Source organism: Thermobia domestica, chromosome 15 (genome assembly GCF_964235325.1).
Source record: "Thermobia domestica chromosome 15, izTheDome1.hap1.1, whole genome shotgun sequence".
Lineage (NCBI taxonomy): Eukaryota > Metazoa > Arthropoda > Insecta > Zygentoma > Lepismatidae > Thermobia > Thermobia domestica.
In genome coordinates this window covers 188,147,769-188,168,976 of record NC_137468.1, presented here as the reverse complement: position 1 = coordinate 188,168,976, position 21,208 = coordinate 188,147,769, and the positions used below count along the sequence as shown (strand labels likewise).

General features: G+C 34.6%; 2 protein-coding genes across 2 annotated transcripts in view; both read right to left on the bottom strand.

Moving 5' to 3' along the window:
• Positions 1-379: 379 nt before the first annotated feature.
• Positions 380-21,208, bottom strand: part of LOC145671395 (uncharacterized) — a 51,943-nt gene continuing 31,114 nt past the window's right edge. Inside the window, exon 3 of the mRNA XM_081740515.1 lies at positions 380-2,291. Coding sequence (XP_081596641.1) covers positions 1,154-2,291 — 1,138 coding nt within the window. The 3' untranslated portion in view covers positions 380-1,153. The remainder of the gene's footprint in view (positions 2,292-21,208) is intronic.
• Positions 8,862-10,418, bottom strand: LOC145671994 (uncharacterized protein F54H12.2-like). Its single transcript, XM_081741175.1, has 2 exons — positions 9,634-10,418; positions 8,862-8,944 (listed from the first exon to the last, which is right to left on the bottom strand). The coding sequence occupies exon 1, from the start codon at positions 10,416-10,418 to the stop codon at positions 9,636-9,638; it is 783 nt and encodes a 260-aa protein (XP_081597301.1). The 3' UTR covers positions 8,862-8,944; positions 9,634-9,635.

Genomic DNA, 21,208 nt, shown 5'->3' with positions numbered 1-21,208 from the left:
GTAGTCACGCCTTTAGTATGACGATAATCATACGTCAATACGACTCTGGATAAGGCCTATAATACATATTTATAAGGAAAACACTCGTGCAAGTGCATTAGTAAACATTCAGTATTACCATGGTTATTAAAATATAAATTTTGGTGCAAAGTAGGATACTTTGCACCACTGTACATTTCAATCGTTACACAAAACTGCATGCACCCTGAAAATATTGATATATCAATGATTGTATTGTGTTTAGCTTTAATTAGTGATATTTGCAAAGAAAATTATGTATTTTCTGGACCCGGCACAGGAAGTACATTCTGATAGTTAAGCCCATGTTTCATAATGCGAAGCAGGAACAGATAAAAAAAATCTCCGTTAACTGATTTGTTTTCGGTGTTCTTTATTTCCAAGAATAACATCGTAATCTGTGGTGGATATATAGGGTTTTGGGCTTTCCAGGTGAAGGCCACCGTAATTGCAGGATTTGTTTAAAAAGTGTTAGTTATTCGTATGCATAAAATTATAAAGTCTCCGAAAATTCGGGCGATTTCTAAAAAAAACTTTCTAAGCGAAGTCGCTCTGAAGCTATTTTTTTCTGGATCCATCACTGTTTGTAATCTTGTTTCGAACAAGAAATCCATTCCGACATTTACCTAAAATTAGAAAGCAGGAGGTACCGGTAGTAATAATTAACTATCTAACGGGTTACTTTCAACTACTGTAAAGTAAATCCACCGATTTGAGGCTGATACCATTTAATCTGTTTTATTTTTCTCTAGTACTTTAAACCGTTTCACACTGAACTCCAAGTGTGGCTTGAAAGATCCATTTAACACCATAGTATTCTACAAAACTGACCTAGTTTGCAAGCAAAATCTTGTAGTTGATATCTTTCAAATTTTCGCCTTTACATCGACTGCTTTCCACTTTGTACAACACCAAAACCTTCGGGTAATTAGAACTGATAACCGCCAACATTATGGCCAAAATACAGTTTTATGTTATATTTTAAGGTTCTACTTTGAAACTTTCTCTTTATAATTTACAGTTTTACCAACAGACAACAGTGCAACTCCTTTCACACTTTATGCAAGCAAAAATTGATAAGTAAATTAGATGAGTTTCCAAATGTGATTTTAAAGCAAACAGCTGATTACAATCTTTACGGAAAATTTCTTTGTTTGATGTGACTGTACAACATATGGCTATACAATGTAGGCCTTAAACGAAAAGACATACCACATTTACCACAAATATAAGAATATTTCCTTTCGTGTTCTGACACTAAGTGATGTTCCAAGTGTTGCTTACGTTTGAAAGAACGAGCGCATTTGTTGCAAGAAAAGAGCTTGTCATCACTATGTGTTATCAAATGATTTTTTAGTTGACTGATTTGTATAAATGACCGACCACATTTTTCGCAATAATACGGCATCTTACCGGTATGACTCACCGAGTGTTTCTTTAACCTATATTTTGTATTGAAAGATTCACCACATTCAAGACAAGAGTATGGCATTTCACCTGCGTGCTCAAATAGATGTTCAGTTAATTTCTGTCTGGTTCTAAATGAATGACCACACTCGTTACAGGAATAGGGGGTATCATTTGTATGGGTAAACATATGTTTTTTCAAATATTTGTTCCATTTGAATGACCGACCACACTCATGACAAGAATAGGGTTTTACAGAATTGTGTATTACAGTATGACGTTTCAAATTCTCTTTGGAACTAAATAAACGACCGCAATCGTTACAAGAAAACAAAGCTTGCGACTTTGAATTCAGTGATGTAGGAGGCTCTGTGCAAGGATTACCATTCTGAGTATGATAAGATAATAAATGTTTTTTCAAATATACCTTACACTTGAATAATCGACCACATTCATCACAAACATATGGTGAATCATCATTATGGGATAACAAATGGTGATCTAAGTCGGGTTTTATCCTAAATGTCTTACCACATGAATCACATAAATACGGTTTCTCACCTGTATGTATTAACATATGATTTTTCAAACTGTCTTTAGTTATAAAAGTTCTACAACACAGATTACAGGAATAGGAAGAATTATGCTTGTGACACTGCATATGATTTCTCAGGACACGTAATTTATCAAAGGATTTGTCACAGTAATTGCAACTATAGTTCTTGAAGACGCGCGATCTAGTATTTTTTGGTGTTGATATCTGTTCCTCAAAATCATTTTCATGGAAGTAAGTTGCACTACATCTTTCAGAAGTATGAATATTTGGAGTTGTTACAAATAAATTAGGTTCTTCTCGAAGATGTTTTCTAGAAAATAAAAACGAAAAAGAAAAGATGAGTGTCACAACATTTACCATTTTGTTCTGCATATTAAAGGGTTACGTTATCTGATTTAATATATTGTAATTAAGTAGCTTGCAAATCCGTATAGTAGATTTGTAATACTATTAGTTTCCTTCGTAATTTTGGCGTTCTGTTCGAGAATAATAGAATGCTAAGCTATATATATATATATATATATATATATATATATATATATATATATAACTTGAATCCAGAACGTAAGTTCCGCATGTGTTTGAAAATGGTGCTTGTGGTTGCGGTAAATTATTTTCCGAACGAAAAATCCAATTGAGGATTAGCACGCAAATCTCCAGACGATCATATGCCCCAAAAGGCGTCTAGGAAACATAAGAAAGTCGTTCTTGTCCATCTGAACATTGCTTCAAACTATAGTCGATTTTATCCAATTAATCAAATGAGGACTGAAGCTATAACTCAGACCCTTATTCACCTCGTTCATCGTTTTAAGTTTTTGATTTGGACATATTTTCAAACACGAGAAAGAAGAGAGACGCTTATTTAACGCTGGTTATGACGTTATGCTTACTATCGTTCATATTCCAGACGATTTTTGTACAATGATTATTATTTTAAGCATAAACACACTCGAATACTGGTGAAAGCAAGAGTTTCTATTAATATTTGATAGGTGACTACATTGAAAAGTAAAACTACTTTTGAGCTCTCTGTTATTCATCCCATACTCATGCTTATGACTTCCGTACCTAATCAACATTTCAGTAGAAAGTTTTAAATTTATGAATTTATAATACTTGGTATAAGTATACTATGAGGAATTGGCCCTAAACTTTTACCAATGTAATATGAATACATAAGGATAAAATTTTCTTGTGAAATACATTTTATACGAGGATTGTTATATAACCAAGCGTACCAATTAATAAGAACATTAAATAGAACGCAGAACTTCTGAAGCCTTCCAGCTTAATTAGAGCAATAATTAAGTTGCAAACAACAATTAGCAGTTCCACAAAAAAATTATGGTGTCAAATAGCGTGATATCATATAGCTCAGATGCTACGAAAGAACTGGAATACGAAGCAGTAAATAAATCGAAGAGGATATGAAAATACCGCAGGATATTATGTGCAAAGATAAGGAAAACTTATTACATGAATTATCAGATATTTCTTGTAGAATGTATAACTGAAAAAAAACTGTATTATTAAAGGACGAGTAGAAATTTTGTGTATATATATATTTTAAAGGGTAAGTACAGTTTAAATACAGAGTGCGGCAGCTATTTGAGAACACATAGTATGTGGCATAGTATCCTGTATTTCATTGTAAGATATTCCTTTTTGTTGCAGGTAAACATGGCAAACCCTACGCTAACCCAGGAAATGAAGATGCATGCAATAATTGTTTCCTTGGCTGCAGGATACGCCGATTCCAAGATCGCTACTTTCCTGTACGTCGCCCGGTGATTCGTGTTCAAATTTCGGAGATATCTGGAGGCTGCCAGTGGTGATGTGGAAACCATTTCCCACAGGAAACGACATTGTCAGCGCTCGGGCAGGATTAGGATGCCCGAATTCATCGCTTCCGTTCAAGGTGTTGTCGAAGCGGAACCAGGGAAGTCCATGAGGGCACTCGTAAGAGAAAAGCACGCTGACGAGGCCACCGTTCAACGTGTATGAAGTCATGCGTTACAAGTCGTACGTGCTGCGGAGAGGCCAGTTCATGTCCGCTAAAACCAGGGAGAATAGAGTGACCCGCGCTAGGCGCCTTTTGAATAAGCTAAAACATCCTGAGCAGCCAGAAATGCTCTGGTTGTTCTCGGATGCGAAAATTTTCGTCCAGGACCAGAAGGCAAATTGCAGAAATGATCGGTAGCTGTGTAAAACACCCGAGCAGGCTCCGGCTGTCATGTAATCCAAGTTTCCCGCCTTCCTAATGGTTCTGGGTATCGTGAGCAGTGAAGGCGACGTGATGCCTCCACATTTCTTTAGTCAAGGTGCCAAAGTCAACGGCGTTGCTTACACCGATGTGTTGAAGATGGTTGTGCAGTCCTGGATTACTGCTATGGCACGTGACAGGCCACATGTTTTTCAGCAGGACTTTGCTCCCAGGCATATGGCCCATTCAGCCCAAGAATGGTGGGGCAAAAATTTTCACGACCACGTCACCCCAAACATGTGGCCCCCAGTTTTCCTTATGTCAACCCTTTGGACTTTTGCGTCTGGGGTGTTTGAGACGGCTTCTAATAAGCATCCACACAACACCGTTGCGGCTCTCAGCGCAGCCATGGTGAATGCCATGACAAACATTCCCAGGATCCACCCCAATCATGCCTGCCGACGGTATCGACACCGTTCAGAGACTGTTACTGTGGCAGATTGCGGTTTCATAGAATGATATCCTTTATTAGGTTTGGCTTTACGTGTACATAATGTTGAATGGTCATTAAATGTTCTATCTTCCGTCTCTGCTCCTCTTTCCGCGGATGTTATTTTGTTCTAAAGTAATTGCCACACCCTGTATATCTGACAAAGAAAAATAGTTGATACGTTCGTGTCGTCCCTTTATTAAAACTTGAAGTATATTAATTATTGTGCTGAGAAATAACATGAAAGTATAGTGCTTGAGTTAATACAGTTATATTCATTCTTTGTGAGTTTACCTGGGTTATGAGTAAGTGATCACACCGGAGCAATCAATACTGGTATAGTTTCAGCTTTCAGTCTTTCATTCGACGCATTACGCAAAGTACAATATAAATTATGAAGCTTGGAATTCATAAAATCTTGGAAGTGTGCAATACTTGATATATACAACTATTGAATATTGTATATATACAGGCGACTTGAAACTATCCACGAATAAACAAATTTCAGTAGAAAATTTCACATTTTTGCATTTATATTATTTGGTATAAGTTTAATGTAATGAAATAGCATATATTATGCAAATTCGTAACACTAAACCTATCTAACAGACTAGTTCTTGCTGCGTAACCTTACATTCTACAAAGATGGCCATAGTTGTAATATCAACCATACTCTTTTCGATTATTTCTCTAGTAAGTTACAAGGACAAACTACGAATAGATCAGCCATGTTGCAGAGATTCTAAAAAAGAAAGTAAAGAAGAAAATATTTAAGAGGAATTTTTGTGTAAGAATATTTGAAATGCGAAATATAGATGCACTTTTGCTTGTAAGATGAAGTTAGTGGAATCTGTCGACACTCAGTATTTGTACGGAAGAAAATGGAAAGGAAAGTAGTACTATCTCGAATGCGTAGTTACGTAAAATTGAGGTAGCAGAGACTAGCCAAATGAAAAAAAATATTCGTAATAAGCATTATCGTACATTTTCAAAATATTCGTAATAACTATTATCTTATATTTTCGAAGTCCGAGCATGCAAAATAGATAGACTGATTGAGATTGAGCCACATAGAATTTTATTACCACGCTCCACTGATGGAAGATCTGTAGTCTGAATGTTAGTAAGTGTAAATATTTTATGGTATTTAGAGTGGACTTGCAAGTACAAAGAAAAACAAACCGAGAACACTAACCTCGGATAGGACAGTTGGATCATGGCTTAAATACTTGAGCAATATATATATATATATATATATATATATATATATATATATATATATATATATATATATATAATACAAGATACTTCAAAGAACTAAGTATGTAGCTCATTGAATTTCGAAGAATTTGTACCTATGACTAAAAATCTTTGTTACTTTCATTGTTATGGAATGCAATTAGGACTCATTTCTTTAAATGTACAATGAATTTGCAATGCGGTGGAATTAAGCGTGACAATGGATTAAGTAATGAGATTGCAATGCCACAAATGAACTTTCATTTTAAAACAAAATCATGAATGCTTGTTAATAACGTATATTCTTCTTAGTGATCAGTGTATTAAATGAACAATTATGAATTAACATCTTCTTGCAAAAATAGATTACGAATATGACTAGATATTGCGCTTAATAGTAGATATCCCGGCGTATAGATGGCCGAGTCAGCAAAAAATTATCTTGTTTTCCTAGAAATCGATATCATTTCCTGGAATTGGGAGGCAAGTTTCGACAAGCCTTTGGTTGCTATGTTCATAGCCTTTTATGGGTAGTACAGAAGCGCGTGGGAAAATTTTGGTTTATTTGAACCTCCGTCACCCCTTACTCCTCTTTAGTTGCTATGTTCATAGCCTTTTACGGTTACCACAGAAGCCCGTGGGAAAATGTTGGTTTGCTGTTGCTATGCTCATAGTCTTGGACGCCTACTAGATGTAGAAAACAAGATAAAACATGCCTTTTCGCGTTCTTGTCGTTTATTGGCTAATAATTTGAATCCCCAAACCCCCCACCCCTCTTGCGAAGAGCGTAAGCGGAACGTATGTGCTTGTGTAGATCATTCTCTTAGCAGCTGTTGCAAAGGAAGAAACGTCAAAAATTTTAAAGATGTCATCGTCAATGAGTTTATTAGATAAGCTTAATAAGCCATCAATGGTACCCTTTACAAAAATGCGAGATTTGGAGATTGGAGTACCATTTCGTATTGTAAACTGTGAGATAATTACAACGGTATGTGGTAGGAAGGCATGTGATATTTGAAGGAGGTGAAAAAGTGATTTTACCTGGACGTTGTACTGAAAAATTGGAAGCAGATAATGGTGCATTATTAACGTATTTACAAAGTGGGAATGTCTGTTTAATATATAAAGGAATGAAGATTAATGTATCTGGACGTAACATGCACGATCTTGAATTTACTGAACTGGTTTACTCATCGTAAGTGTATGGTAGCATGTACAAACAAGATGAAACATGAATTTTCCTCTTCGCCGCCCCTCCTCTTCATGCATGCGCAGTCATCTGTATGCATAGTGTCGTTATTCTGTGCTGACCAGCGACTGGAGTAACATGTCTTTGAGTGCTTGTGCGTCAACTATGGATACCAAGAAAGAGTACTTGCTAAATGTTGAATATGGACTTAATTCAATGAAAACCAAATTAATTTGTATTGGACTGGATAGTGATACATTTGAACCAGTGATTCGTGTTGGCAAAGGACTTGTGTTTGGAGTGGAGTTAAATTTGGCAGAGTGGGAGAAACTTGTACATTTAACCCCATTTGTTACGGACTATTTAAATTCTCAAGTGGAAATTACATTTATAAAATCTCTTGGTCGAAAAAACGAACTGGTGGTGCGAAAACTAATGGGTGAAAAATTAGTGATGTTAGAGAAGAAAGGAACACTTCATGCTCCTCGAAACACTGTGTACTTAACTTCAAGTGATTGGCTTTATTTCTTGGAAATATTACCGTGTATTGAACATGCTGTGAAAAACAGTAAAGTTTGTAGTGTTGTGCTACGTGAATATTTTGACTTGTGTACAGATACTATTCGTAATCATGTACAATCGCAGTGTCTTACATGCAGAGGACTTGCCGGAATCCATACCTGTGTAGATGAACAGAGTATTATTAATGGTATGAACATTAGTTTTCCAAGTGTCTCTCTTGATAAGAACAGTGATGTAAACATTGATGGTGAACGATTAAAATTGGAAATGAAAGTATTTTGCACACAAAAACTCATAGATTCAATTATGGCTGATTTATTTGATAGTGTATCGACACAGCCATGGTGGGGGGGAAACCGATACTCAACCTTCGGAGGGTATCAATGAAGTGAACGACTCTTCATAAAGAAGAAGAAAATTGATTTGTTTTTTCATGTATACTAAACAACGTAATATCAAATGTAATAAAAATATATATATAGTGAAAAGTGAAATGTTTTATTTGTGTGTGTGTTTTGTGTTCGTTTCATACACCTCAATATGATAGGATTTTAAAGATTTTTATAAGAAAAAATCCTAACATATTTTTTTCCTCGTATATTATAAGTGATACGTATAATAATAATAATCATAATGAATTCAAATTCTTGAAATGAATGTTAAAATAAAAATTAGTATTTGAAATTATTATTAATATTATTATTATTATACAACTTTGTCTTAAGTATGATAGGACTTTTTTTTTTAAAAAAAGGAACTAAAATAATTAATATTAAAATTTTAAAAACAAAAGTCCTATCATAATAATAATAATATTGAATTCACATACTTGATTTAATTTACGAAAGAATAACTGATTAAGTATTTGAATTCATTATTATTATGTAGTTATATGATTACATCATAGAATTAAAAATCAGTTTTAGAATCTTTTTTTTAAATCACTATGAAATTCTTTAATTCAATGACTTAAAAATGTTTTATGATATGTGTATTTAATTACATAACTGATCATAAAACATATTTATTTATTAGGAAACGGAGAAAATAAGAAATAAGCATTTGTTTTCAAAGAGAAAAATAATACAAAGTGTTTATTGCTGATGAAACTATTTACACAATTAAAACGACGGTAAGTATAGTACATTTTAAAAGAACGTTAGATTTTGTTTTTATTGTTCATGTGATAACTTCACAGCTGCCATATACTGTTCACTGATGATACTAATGCTGTTGATGATGGTGATGAAACGTAGATAGAAGTCAATCTGTACAATGAAGATGATGTCCATACACACGATGACGATCTTTTACTCTCTGAAATGAAAAAAAAATTGAAAAACAAACTTAAAATTTATTTTATCTATAATCATGAACAAATAAAACAAATAATAATAATAATACATACAAACACATTATAATAAAGAAGAAGAAGAAGAAATGACTACCTGCAATAATATGAAAAGAAAGTAATCAAAACAAACGAAGAAGAAGAATGAAGACATGATTACCTGTAAAAGTAAATACAGCAAGCGACGATCATTTTTTTCTGGAGTTGATGAGAAAGTGTAATGAAATTCATTTAAGGACTTTCCTTTAGCTTTGAAGCATAGGAAAAGATATGAATAATGCCCACATAGAGACGATTTCACACTTTGAATTTGTTTATTATTGAATGTATAAGAAGTGGAATTTCTACGTAGAAATTGAATATGTTGCATTACATATGGAGGAAATCCAAATGTATCGAAGTAGTGGGCACGTCCGTCAGTATGAATATATACGGAAATTCAGTGTGTGCCAAGTTTGTTCGAGGGATCTGTATTTATGATGATAGCTGCAGGTAGTGGAACATGTGCTGGTAATTCATTGGCTGCATATACGCCAACGAAATGATTGTGAAATAAAGAATTTGTTTGCAAAGCATTCAATAAATCTAGTGTAGAGGACATCATGTATAAAAATGCAGACATGTACATATATGATATGATATTTAAATAACGTACCTTTAAAAATCCATGATGATGTTCCTCTGATGATCCACTTCTAAGAGAGATTGGAATTCTCCATACACAATGCAGGAGATAGGTGCTGGTAGAGGCTTCGTAAAATGAACTTCCAGACGAACACACCCATGACGTATAAGATTCCAATGCTGCACAGCGCTGGCTTCTCCATCTTGAGTAATGTCGAAAACAAAGATAGTGTATCCTTGAGGAAAGTCAAGGCGAGGAATATTGTTGCCATGATTGGAAAAGTGAATGCCTGATCCACAGAATAAGGTATGATATGAGGAAACATAGAGGTTGTTTTCGAAAATTGGTTGTAATGGTTTTGAAGGTACAGGTTTTCCATCAATGTATAGAGAGAAGAAATTGATGTCAAAATGCTTGAAATGAAATGGATTTGAAGTTATTGTTCCTGTATAGGCATCATTTTGTGTAAACGCCACAATCACTCGAGTTGGTAATACTCCCATAAATAAATTATCAATTGTTTTTGATTGAAGATCCTTTGGAATGACGAATGACTTCATTTGCACTCTTGTGAGAGGATATTTGGCTGTTGTTGATTGTAGAAGCTTGTTATGTGCTAGTTTTATTGTAGGACTAACATTAATCTTTTTAATATGTAAAGCAGCGTCTAAAATATTCACTTTAGCCTCAACAGACGCATCACTAGCGATGAGACAAAAGTTTGGCTTTGCAGGAATTAACTTGAGACGTAATTCTACTCCTTGGATTAGAAATTTATCTTGATTAAAAATATCACAATGAAGATGTCCAAGCATGTCGAATTTTGTACTTTTTTTGTTAATTCATAACGTTGTTGAAATTCTCTATTACCACTAGATGTTGCATCCATATGTCCAGCAGTATCTTGAAACCAGAATGCACATTGAAGATGAGTATTTTTAGCAGAATCATCATAATTTAACAGTTTTTCAATGTATGATCGATATGGATGATTATGAGATGGAAATGAAATCAGTTTGGTATTTAAATACACTTCCACTTCACTGAACATAGAATTTAAAAAGTCATTAATAGGAGCCACAGCTTTATCACTTTCACCAAATGCTGATCCATCAGGCTTAACGATTTGAGCTTCGATGTAAAGAAGAGTATGTGGTAGATCTATGTATTCATTACTTGTTCCTGGGATGACAAACTCTATAGGAGCATTATCAGCTAGTGAACTGATTGGTTTGTATGTAACAACATGATTATCCAATATACTGGTTTGCGTTGGTTTTGTAGAAAAAATATCTAGTTCACTTTTTACACACTCGCAGGATTGATGATGTAAGAAAGCCATAATGGTGATGATTTAATCAAAGATATCGTGTGATAACTTCCTCTTCTTATAAGACTGATTTTTTTTTGTTTTCTGTGTACGTTTCCTCTTGCCCTTCTTCTTCTTGCGCTTGATGATGTGTAATGATGAAGGGTTAAAGATGGAATGATGTGTAATTCTTCTTTTCCTTCGTTGATATCCAGATCCTAGCATAGATTTCAGTTTATTTTTTGCTTTATCTTGCAAGACGGATCTCGCTTCACCCATTCGTTGATGAAAGGATTCGTTAATAGGTTGATTGTCGATGATGACATCAGTAATAACGTTTGCTCCAGATTTTAATAATTCCTTTCCTACTGTTTTAGCTCCTTGTTTTACTAGTGGCATGACAGAACGAAATAATCCTCCAAGGAAACTTCCAATACCATGTCCAACTTGATAAGGGGAGCCAACATAAACGTTTCCAGTTCCAGAAAGAGCTTGTTTTTGATAATATTGTAAATATGGATTATTCATATTTGTCGATGTTGACGCACCGGTCGAAAATGTAGTTTAACGCATACAGTTCCGAAAGTGAATGCCAGTGGAGAACCTGTACTATCTCTTATATCTATTTTGATGTGTTCAAAATGCATCTTCTCTATAGGTACATAATGTGGCGGATTAAAAATTTCTATAACACTACTTCCAAATGTATGATTCACAGGATTCATATTTATGATACGTAATAATGGTGCTACTGTATCTCCAACAAATACAGATTGAATTATATCACAATACACATACATTGTAGATGGAAGTCCTAAACGTAAATTTGGAATGCTTTGGCCTTGTTGCATATCCTTTAAATCAGCGCTTGGATCAAACCCCAACATCGCACTAACTCTTGGTGATAATGCAACGTCTACATCTATGTCTTTATGAAGACGTCGTATAAAACAGGTATTACTCTCACGAGTATAAGAAATATGTAAATTTGTGAATCTGTTGTACGTATTTATTATCTTTATCAATTCTGATATGTCAGTGTAATAACGTACAGGAATAGTTATAAATTTCCATTCATCACTTTTTGCAGGTTTGTAAAAAATTTTATTATTTTCGTCATTAATATTTAATATTGAGTGAGGATAATGAATTTCAACAATAGCCACTTCCCACTTTTCATGGAATTCCATTCTTTGATGAAGTTTTGTAGTGTATGATGTTAAGGTGTTGTCAGGAAAATATTCCATAGAACTATTACTGGGAAGCGTAACGTAAAAATCTCCATCAGGTTCCATTGCACTTCTCGATCTTCTTTACGGATGATGCAGGTATCCAGGAATCGAAAGAAGAAGGATATCCTTTCCAATGAACAAGATATTCTTTTCTGCTGCCTTTTCTTCTTGTACGTATGATTTTATCTATGTAAAATGTCTTTGATAACGTCACAGGTTGTAATTCCTCTTTGTAAAACAATTCATCCAGTGGTTCCTTGTTTAAATCTTCAATTTCATAAACAGGTGGATCTCTTGGTATTATCTTCTTCACTTTAAATATTTCCCAAGTCCAATTTTGCATATATCCTTTATCAAATGTACGTTTAGTTTTACTAATTCGTACTGTATCACCAATCTTAAGATGTTTTGAGAAATTTGGATTCTTCTTCTTCTTCTTCTTTATTTTATTATATTGATTATGCCATACTTGTAATAGGTTATTTTGAGAAACATTTGCAGGTGGCATCTTTATGCTTGAATGATAACCTTCATTGTATGATTTCACAAGAAGAGGTAATACATTTAAATAATTATACGTTTGATACTTTGGAAAATACTTCCACATTTTTTCTTTTAAAGTTCTGTTAAAACGTTCTACAATACTAGCTTTTATATCAGGATTTTAGTTGTAATATGTTTTATTTTGTTGTCCACTAAGTACTTCTGTATTGTTTTATTAGTAAACTCATTTTCTTTATCTGTTCGGAATGTAATTGGTTTTCTGTCTTTGAACACAAGTTTCAATGCTTTTAAGACATCATTTGTACTTTTAGATTTTAATGGCACAGCCCATGCATATCGACTGAACACATCTATCACTGTAAGAATATAACGATATCCATCATTAAACTTATGAAGAGATTGAAGATCATTAATATCACTTTCCCACTCATCATCAATGTTATTCACTACATAGAAATCTCTTTTAAAACGACGACGTACAGGTTTGTGCAACGTATATGTTGTTTGTTGCAGTAACCATCTTCTTATACAATGTATAGGAATTTTCTTCTTTGTAGTTATCCACAATTTTTTAACAGTTGAAAACGAGGCAGGATGTGAAGGGTTGTAATAAATCTTGCTTAACTGTTTGTTTACGGTTTCCACCTTGACCATATTGGACGTTTACAGGCACGTTTCCTTTTCTTTATAGGAGATATTACTTTTTCTTCTTCTTCTTCTTCGTCGTCTTCTGGAAACAATTTCAGAGGTATTTTTTCCCTTGGCGATGATGCTGTTGGTGATGCTTTAGTTTGTCGTAAAATATATGACGTGGATTTGTGTTTCCGGGGTCGCGACACATCGATGAATGTTACGTTTCCTATTTTAAGAGAGAGAATTTTTGCTCCATTCATGATTACTTCTGGAGTCCAATTCATCTTCTCAACCATGGTCTTAATGATGAAATGTGCGTCATATCCCTTTGAATTATGGGTAACACAGGTTACTGATTTAATGTTTGGTCGACGTTGTTGAAGATGTTTTAGAAAATCTTCTATTACATTTTCTCCGTCAAAAATATTTTCTCGCTTTCCACAAATGACACAATCATTCTTGATGTTGTTATCTTCACAACATTGGTAACATACATGTTGACTAACCAAGATATTAGGTATGTGTTCATATATGTTTGCGTCCTCGTCTTCTATTTTCGTATCTTGTGTGCATTCAATATCATAAAACAGAATCATAGCCTTCTTCTCCATGATGATTTTTTCATTGGCTTTTTTCGATTTTCTTCTTTCATTCACTTTCATGTAACATTCATGATCGGATGGTACTATATCATAGCAAATGTTGCAATAAGTTTCTCCACATACGTGAGAACGTTTTTCTTTCACTACATAAATTTTCAAACACTGGGCCAACATTTCACAATGGAACATAAAGGCTTTCCATTTTGATACGGCGCTGACTTGTGATAGTCATAGCATGACTGGCCATAAAATTCTCGATTACAATCATTGCATGTAATATGGGTTTCTTTAAAGTCACATTGTGGCTTCTGATGGCAACGAAAACATACAGCTGTACAATGTTTCAAATGTTCATGCTTTTTTTCATATTTCTTATGACAGCTTTCGCAATAAAAATTACAGCTAAAACATGCTGTCAAGCTTTCAATGACGTTGTAGTGGTTATTTATGAAGAGTAAATTTAAAGCAGTTCTCTCGTTATCACTTGGTGGTGCTTCAAACATAACATCACTTCCTGAAATTCCCCTATACACTGTGTTTTTATAATCCTTTAAATATTCCTGAAATTTACGAATTTCAGGAATTCCACCACCATGACTAAGATCTACATCGGCAGCTTCACACAGTTTTTCTGCTTTTTTTTCTATGATATATTTACTTTGATTTTTTACATATCTAATGTATTCAGTTTGATTTCTTCCCTTGTATTCTTTCATTCCTATGGCAACTACGATTGCATGTGCTAAACATCTTGTGCCTTTATTCTTAATTGTAATAATACCACGTTTTGCCTTTACATATTCTTCAGTATTCATAACATATTGTTTCAAAGGACCTTGTCCTCTAGGCATGCGTACATGATGAAAATTCACGATGCAATCTTCATTTATAAGAAAAGCCGCATTACTTTGCAGTACTTTCTCATAACTTGTCCATAGAACTTCTGCTGAGATTTCTTGCTTCTTTGAACGATAACCAAAAAGGGCGATGTCCTTCTCTCTCATTTGTAATTGTTATTCCTACGTAATCATGCTGGTCCACATTACGTAGCAAATAATCTATTAGTGCCCGTAGACTTGCTTCAATTGCCGTAAAAGGGTTTTCATCTGCACGCACGGGGGCTAGACGGAATCGTAGCATTCTACCCTCTATATTGTATCTTCTGTATTGTCTTCTTCGTTCTTCTATTATATGAAATCTATTGTGTCCATCATTACGGTTGTTATTTCCGAATCCTACTTGTATATTTGAATTTCGTTGTGCTTGAAATACGGCTAGCAATTCGTCCATTCTTTTTTCTATGTCGTCTAAATCGACTTCCATTTCTTCGTGTTCTGTACTAGCCTCTGCTAATATTTCCATAATTGAGGGATATATTACTTCTTCTTCTTCTTTTCTGGGATCGGGAAACAAATTGTTAATCCAATTTTCTAGTTCATTCTTGTAAAACTTTTCATCTTCTACTTCTATCTTCATCTCTTCCTTATTGTAATCCTCTCCTATTATTTGGAAAAACGTGAGATTTAGCAGCTCTTCTTCATTTCTCCTTTCTTCGACGTCTTCTTCTGTTCCTTCTTGTAACCACTTTATAATTTCTTTAATACGGCCTGATGCTTCCTCTTCTTTTTCTTCTGTTATCGATCTATTGCTAGCACTGTTCAATATTTGTAATAGTTCTTCTTCATCATATTCTTCTTTTTCTACTGGAATTTCAATTTCAATAGTTTCTCTTTCTTCTTTTGTTGCTGCTTCTTCTATTCTTTCTTCTATTTTCATTTGTTCTCCTCCGTCTTCTTCTTCTTGCATTTTTTCATGATGATCTATTTCCATTTCTTCTTTTACGTCTTCTTCTTCTTCTTCTTCTTCTTCTTGCATTTCTTCTTCTTCTTCTTCTTCTTCTTCTTCTATCCCCATTATGGCATTTATTTCACTTAAAAGAACTTGCGTTTCGTTATTTACGGCCACTACCTCTTCTTCTTCTTCAATGTCATTAATGAAGACCGTAATCTTCTTCAGTAAATCTTGCGTACTCTCTTTTGCCATTTTTCTTCCTCAAATGTATATACGTAATGCAATATATGTAAATGGTATATGTAATAGTATATGAATATGATATATAATAGTATATGTAATAGGATATATAAATCTTATTTAAATGGAATATATATGTATATAAATATTTTGAAAGGATATATAAGCGTTTAAAAGAATATACGAATAAGTAAAAATGTGATATATAAGTAATTAAAAAGGAATAATAATAATATCAACAGGAATAGGGAAAAGGATTACACTTATCTTTATTTGTATGCAACCTAAAATAAAAAAAGAAATGAACTGGTTACTTATAAGCATATTCCAAATAAATATAAACAGTATATATGCACATAAATTTCAATTCGTTATACGGAAATACCAGAAGTTTCAAGGGGAAAAATAGCATACCTTTTAAGTAGTTAAAATGAATTGTAACTTTTTTCGTATTCCACGGGAGTGAAACAAATGTATGTTCACAGTTTGCTTCAAGTGTATTATCTAATGTATAAACGAACTGTACGTGAATTTTATACTTATTTCCCTGGGGACCCCCCAACTTTAACCCTCTTAGATGATGTGTTATTGAGTTCAGAGTATCATCATTGAACACAGCGACCCCGAAAACTATGTATTTGACACTAGTATGGTACATTTTAAATTATTTTTACGTGTCTCGATATCAACCCTGCAAACGCCCCCAACTTTAACGCCCTTAGATGATGTGTTATTGAGTTCAGGGTATCATCATTGAACACAGCGACCCCGAAAACTATGTATTTGACACTACTATTGATTATTTTAAATTATTTTTACATGTCTCGATATCACCCCTGAAGACCCCCTCCTCCTCCACAACTTTTACCCCTTAGATGATGTGTTATTCAGTTCAGAGTATCATCATTGAACATAGCAACGCCGAAAACTATGTATTTGACACTACTATTGATCATTTTAAATTATTTTTACATGTCTCGATATCACCCCTGAAGACCCCCAAGATCAACCCCCTTAGATGATGTGTTATTAAGTTCAGAGTATCATCATTGAACACAGCGACCCCGAAAACTATGTATTTGACACTAGTATCGTTCATTTTAAATTATTTTTACGTGTCTCGATATCATCCCTGGAGACCCCCTCCTCCCCCACAACTTTAACCCCTTAGATGATGTGTTATTGAGTTCATAGTATCATCATTGAATACAGCAACGCCGAAAACTATGTATTTGACACTACTATTGATCATTTAAAATTATTTTTACATGTCTCGATATCACCCCTGAAGACCCCCAACATCAACCCCCTTAGATGATGTGTTATTGAGTTCAGAGTATTATTATTATTCCTAATCGTCATAAGAGTGGGACGTAAAATTCAGATTTCATTTCATTGTTTCTCTCGTTAGATCTTAGCTCGGGGGATTTGGGGGTGACGGTGGTTCACTGGTAGAGCCTTCACCTCTGGTGTATGGGGTCACAGGTTCAATATCCTGTTCTCATCAAGTGAACTTTGTGGTGGACAAACACCGTATACATGAAAGGTCGTAGGTTCAAAATCCTGTTCCAATCAGAATGAATTTGTGGTGGACAAACACCGTGTACGTGAATTTAATCCAACTCTTTCCTTTCCAACATTTCATTCATTTCTCATCACCACCGTCCCGGCGGGAGCTCATGTGATTCGGATTCCACATTAATCAGTAGGTCCACGTCTCATATAGCCTCGCTGCTGAAAGGGACGCTAAACTAAAATCAACTCAACTCAACAACTCATCATCACCGTCTGCAATAGCATAGCCGACATAACTGTAAGACGTAAAACTTAGATTTCCCATAAGCCTATTCATCATAAGAGTGGGACGTAAAACTGAGATTTCATTTCATTGTTTCTCTCGTTAGATCTTAGCTCGAGGGGTTTGGGGGTGACGGTGATTCGCTGGTAGAGCGTTCACCTCTGGTGTATGGGGTCCCAGGTTCAATATCCTGTCCCCATCAAGTGAACTTTGTGGTGCACAAACACCGTATACATGAAAGGTCGTAGGTTCAAAATCCTATTCCAATCAGAATGAACTTTGTGGTGGACAAACACCATGTACGTGAATTTAATCCAACTATCTCCTTTCCAACATTTCATTCATTTTTCATCACCATCGTCCCGCCGGGAGCTCATGTGATTCGGATTCCACGTTAATCAGTAGGTCCACGTCTCATATAGCCTCGCTGCTAAAAGGGACGCTAAACTAAAATCAACTCATCACCACCGCCTCCATTAGCATAGCCGACATAACTGTGGGACGTAAAACTTAAAGATTTCCAACCGGGGAACGTAAAACTTAAAGATTTCCCATTAACCTTGTTGGCATAATCGTAGGACGTAAAACTCAAAGATTTCATTTCAATGTTCAAAGATTTCATTTACACACAGAAAGACAAACAGACCTTGTTGGCTTTATTATTGGACGTAAAACTCTTCATTGTTAAAGATTTCATTTACAAACAGAAAGACAGACAGGTATGCATCATATTATCAAAATTAAAGCACCAAGACTTGCGTCAGCTGATATATATAATTGCAATGCGAGCCAGAAAACATTCAAGAATTCCATCTTATCATTTTCTTAGAAATCAGCGAACAGAAGTATCATACAAGCTCACTTATATATGTGTGTTTTTAAATAGGCCAGTATTATCTCGTTGCAATACGAATCATCAAAACATTTGACAATGGCATCTTATCTGTTGCTCTTGAAACTAAACCATTTTAAGATGAAGTTCAATGTGCTAACAGAGAAAGAAAGAGACTAGCAAAACAGACATTTACATATGTGTCTGTGTTTTTTTTTATGTTAGAACATGAACGGAACTATGAATAAATACACTTGTTCTTTCAACTGCCTTTATAACTAAATGAAGAAAGAACATATATATATTTTACTTACCTATTTTAATAAGAACGATCGGTATCACAAAACACACACACTTCAGTTTTAGGTTGAAAACACAATCAATTGATAGGATTTAATCGTAATAACTTAAAGCACAAAACACACACTACAGCTTTAAGCTGAAAACACAATCAATTGGCAGGCTTCAATCGTGATAGCTGAAACGACTCTGATGAAGATCCGGTAGCCGTTCAAGAGTCTTTGCGGAAGGGGGGCGGGGCTTGGGAATTCAAATTAGCTTACCAATACAAGACGACTAGAAAAGTCAAGTTTTTTTCATGAACCTATAGTTGATGGTAACTCTAAAAGGCATGTTTCATCTTGTTTCTAGCAACAGGATGTTCTCAAAGGCTATGAACATAACAACTAAACAGGAAGTGATATCGATTTACTTGTCATAGCAGACATCATCATGTGAATATTCATAAAACACATTTCACACCCTATGTTTTAAACAATATGATATGCTATGAGAAGTTTCCGTTATTAGAATATGCTCAATCCTTGGAATCCAATCGCAGGAGGTCTGGGGGGGGGGAGGAGTGTATAGGTATGTGTTTCGTTATGAGACTCATATATGGTTTCTTGTCTCAAGTCTTTAAAAAAATTGTGAAATACAATATTTACCTTAGCAACTAAGTCAATTTCGTGAGAAGCTTTGATCATTTGATCATCTCGTGGGAATAGGTCCAAGGGGTTAAATCGCTTACGCTCTTTGGCTTTCCAGGAGGAATAGGGGTGACGGAGGTTCAAATAAACCAAAATTTTTCCACGCGCTTCTGTACTACCCATAAAAGGCTATGAACATAGCAACCAAAGGCTTGTCGAAACTTGCCTCCCAATTCCAGGAAATGATATCGATTTCTAGGAAAAAGAGATAATTTTTTGCTGACTCGGCCATCTATACGCCGGGATATCTACTTTAATATCTTACAATCATCGACGATTAATAATAATACTAGTGTAGAATGTAGAATTGGAAAGAACCCTGACAATTTTGTGGTCAGAGTTAATAGAAAGGACATCAAAATTTAAATTTGGAGAGTTAGCAAAAGACCGAAAATTACTAAGGTTCCACAGGGAGACGAGGAGGTCTTGATCGAACCAGAGAGGTCTGTCACCAAACATAAGTATTCTATTACTGTCACCCGCGAAATTATGAACTTAATGAATGCAAGTGTACAATTTACTAGAATAAAGTTAGAAATCTGACATTCTACTGAAGTCTCATCTGTTTCTATATCCTTTAGTGTAGTGAATATAGTGGTCTATGTATATTTGTATCTACATATTGAATCACGAATTATATACCCGCAAAATATAGAAAAAAAGGGCACCTACAGCTGAAAAATTTATCATCAGTTCCAAACATACTCTATTAGTCATTTAGTCCGGGACCTTCATGCAATGAATTGAAAAAAAAAAGGGGAGAGATGAAACTTTTTGCAATAGTCTCAGTTTCATGTCCTAATTAACATACTAAGGTTTTCCGAATCTCCGAGCTGTTGAATTTCCTTTTATCAAAATGTGTTTTAGGATAATGATACGGAACTAATTGTTAGATTGTGGTTTTAGTTTCCTTAATCATGGAGGTTATGTAGTTCGTGCACTAAGTCGAATCTGACCTCCATGTAGATATACTGGGATAGATAAAAGCACTTCAGCAGCAATTCTCATTATTTCTTCATTTGCAAAGGTGACAGCGCAACTGCCAACGCTATAGACATATGTAGTACAAAACAATAACAACAAGTACTAGAAAAACGGAATGCAAGAGTACATTTATATATTTTTGGATCTATGTTTCTCCAAACGGATTTTGCAAATGAAATATTGTATAATGACTCAAAGCAACTACATGAACAATATGACAAAGTTGTTTGTTGATAGCTTATACGAGTCCGTTAGATCGTGAAGGTACATGTGTTGTAATATTTGGAAAACACTGAGCAGAGAAACTCAATGAAGATTGTCAGGAAAATTTGAATGTAGAGAAGTATGAATAGCAATTCAAGATTACGAATTAAGTTACCTAACATTGTTATAGTCTCGTTTTCATTGGAAATATGAATACAGGTGCATATGGGTTAGAATTCTCTCTCAAGGCAATGGATCATATTTGGTATGATGTAAGTGCTGAAATATGACATCTAAATATAAGGAGATTATGGAGAGACATAAGCGGAGAAACGCATGGCAAGTTAAGAGAATTATACACATAAACATCATTTAGCAGTTTTCCTTCATTCACTAAAGAGATATTTCATGAAGTTAATCCTCAATATGAAGACTACCTATCGAATATTTGTAGCACACAATAAGCAGAAAATATAATTAAGAATTT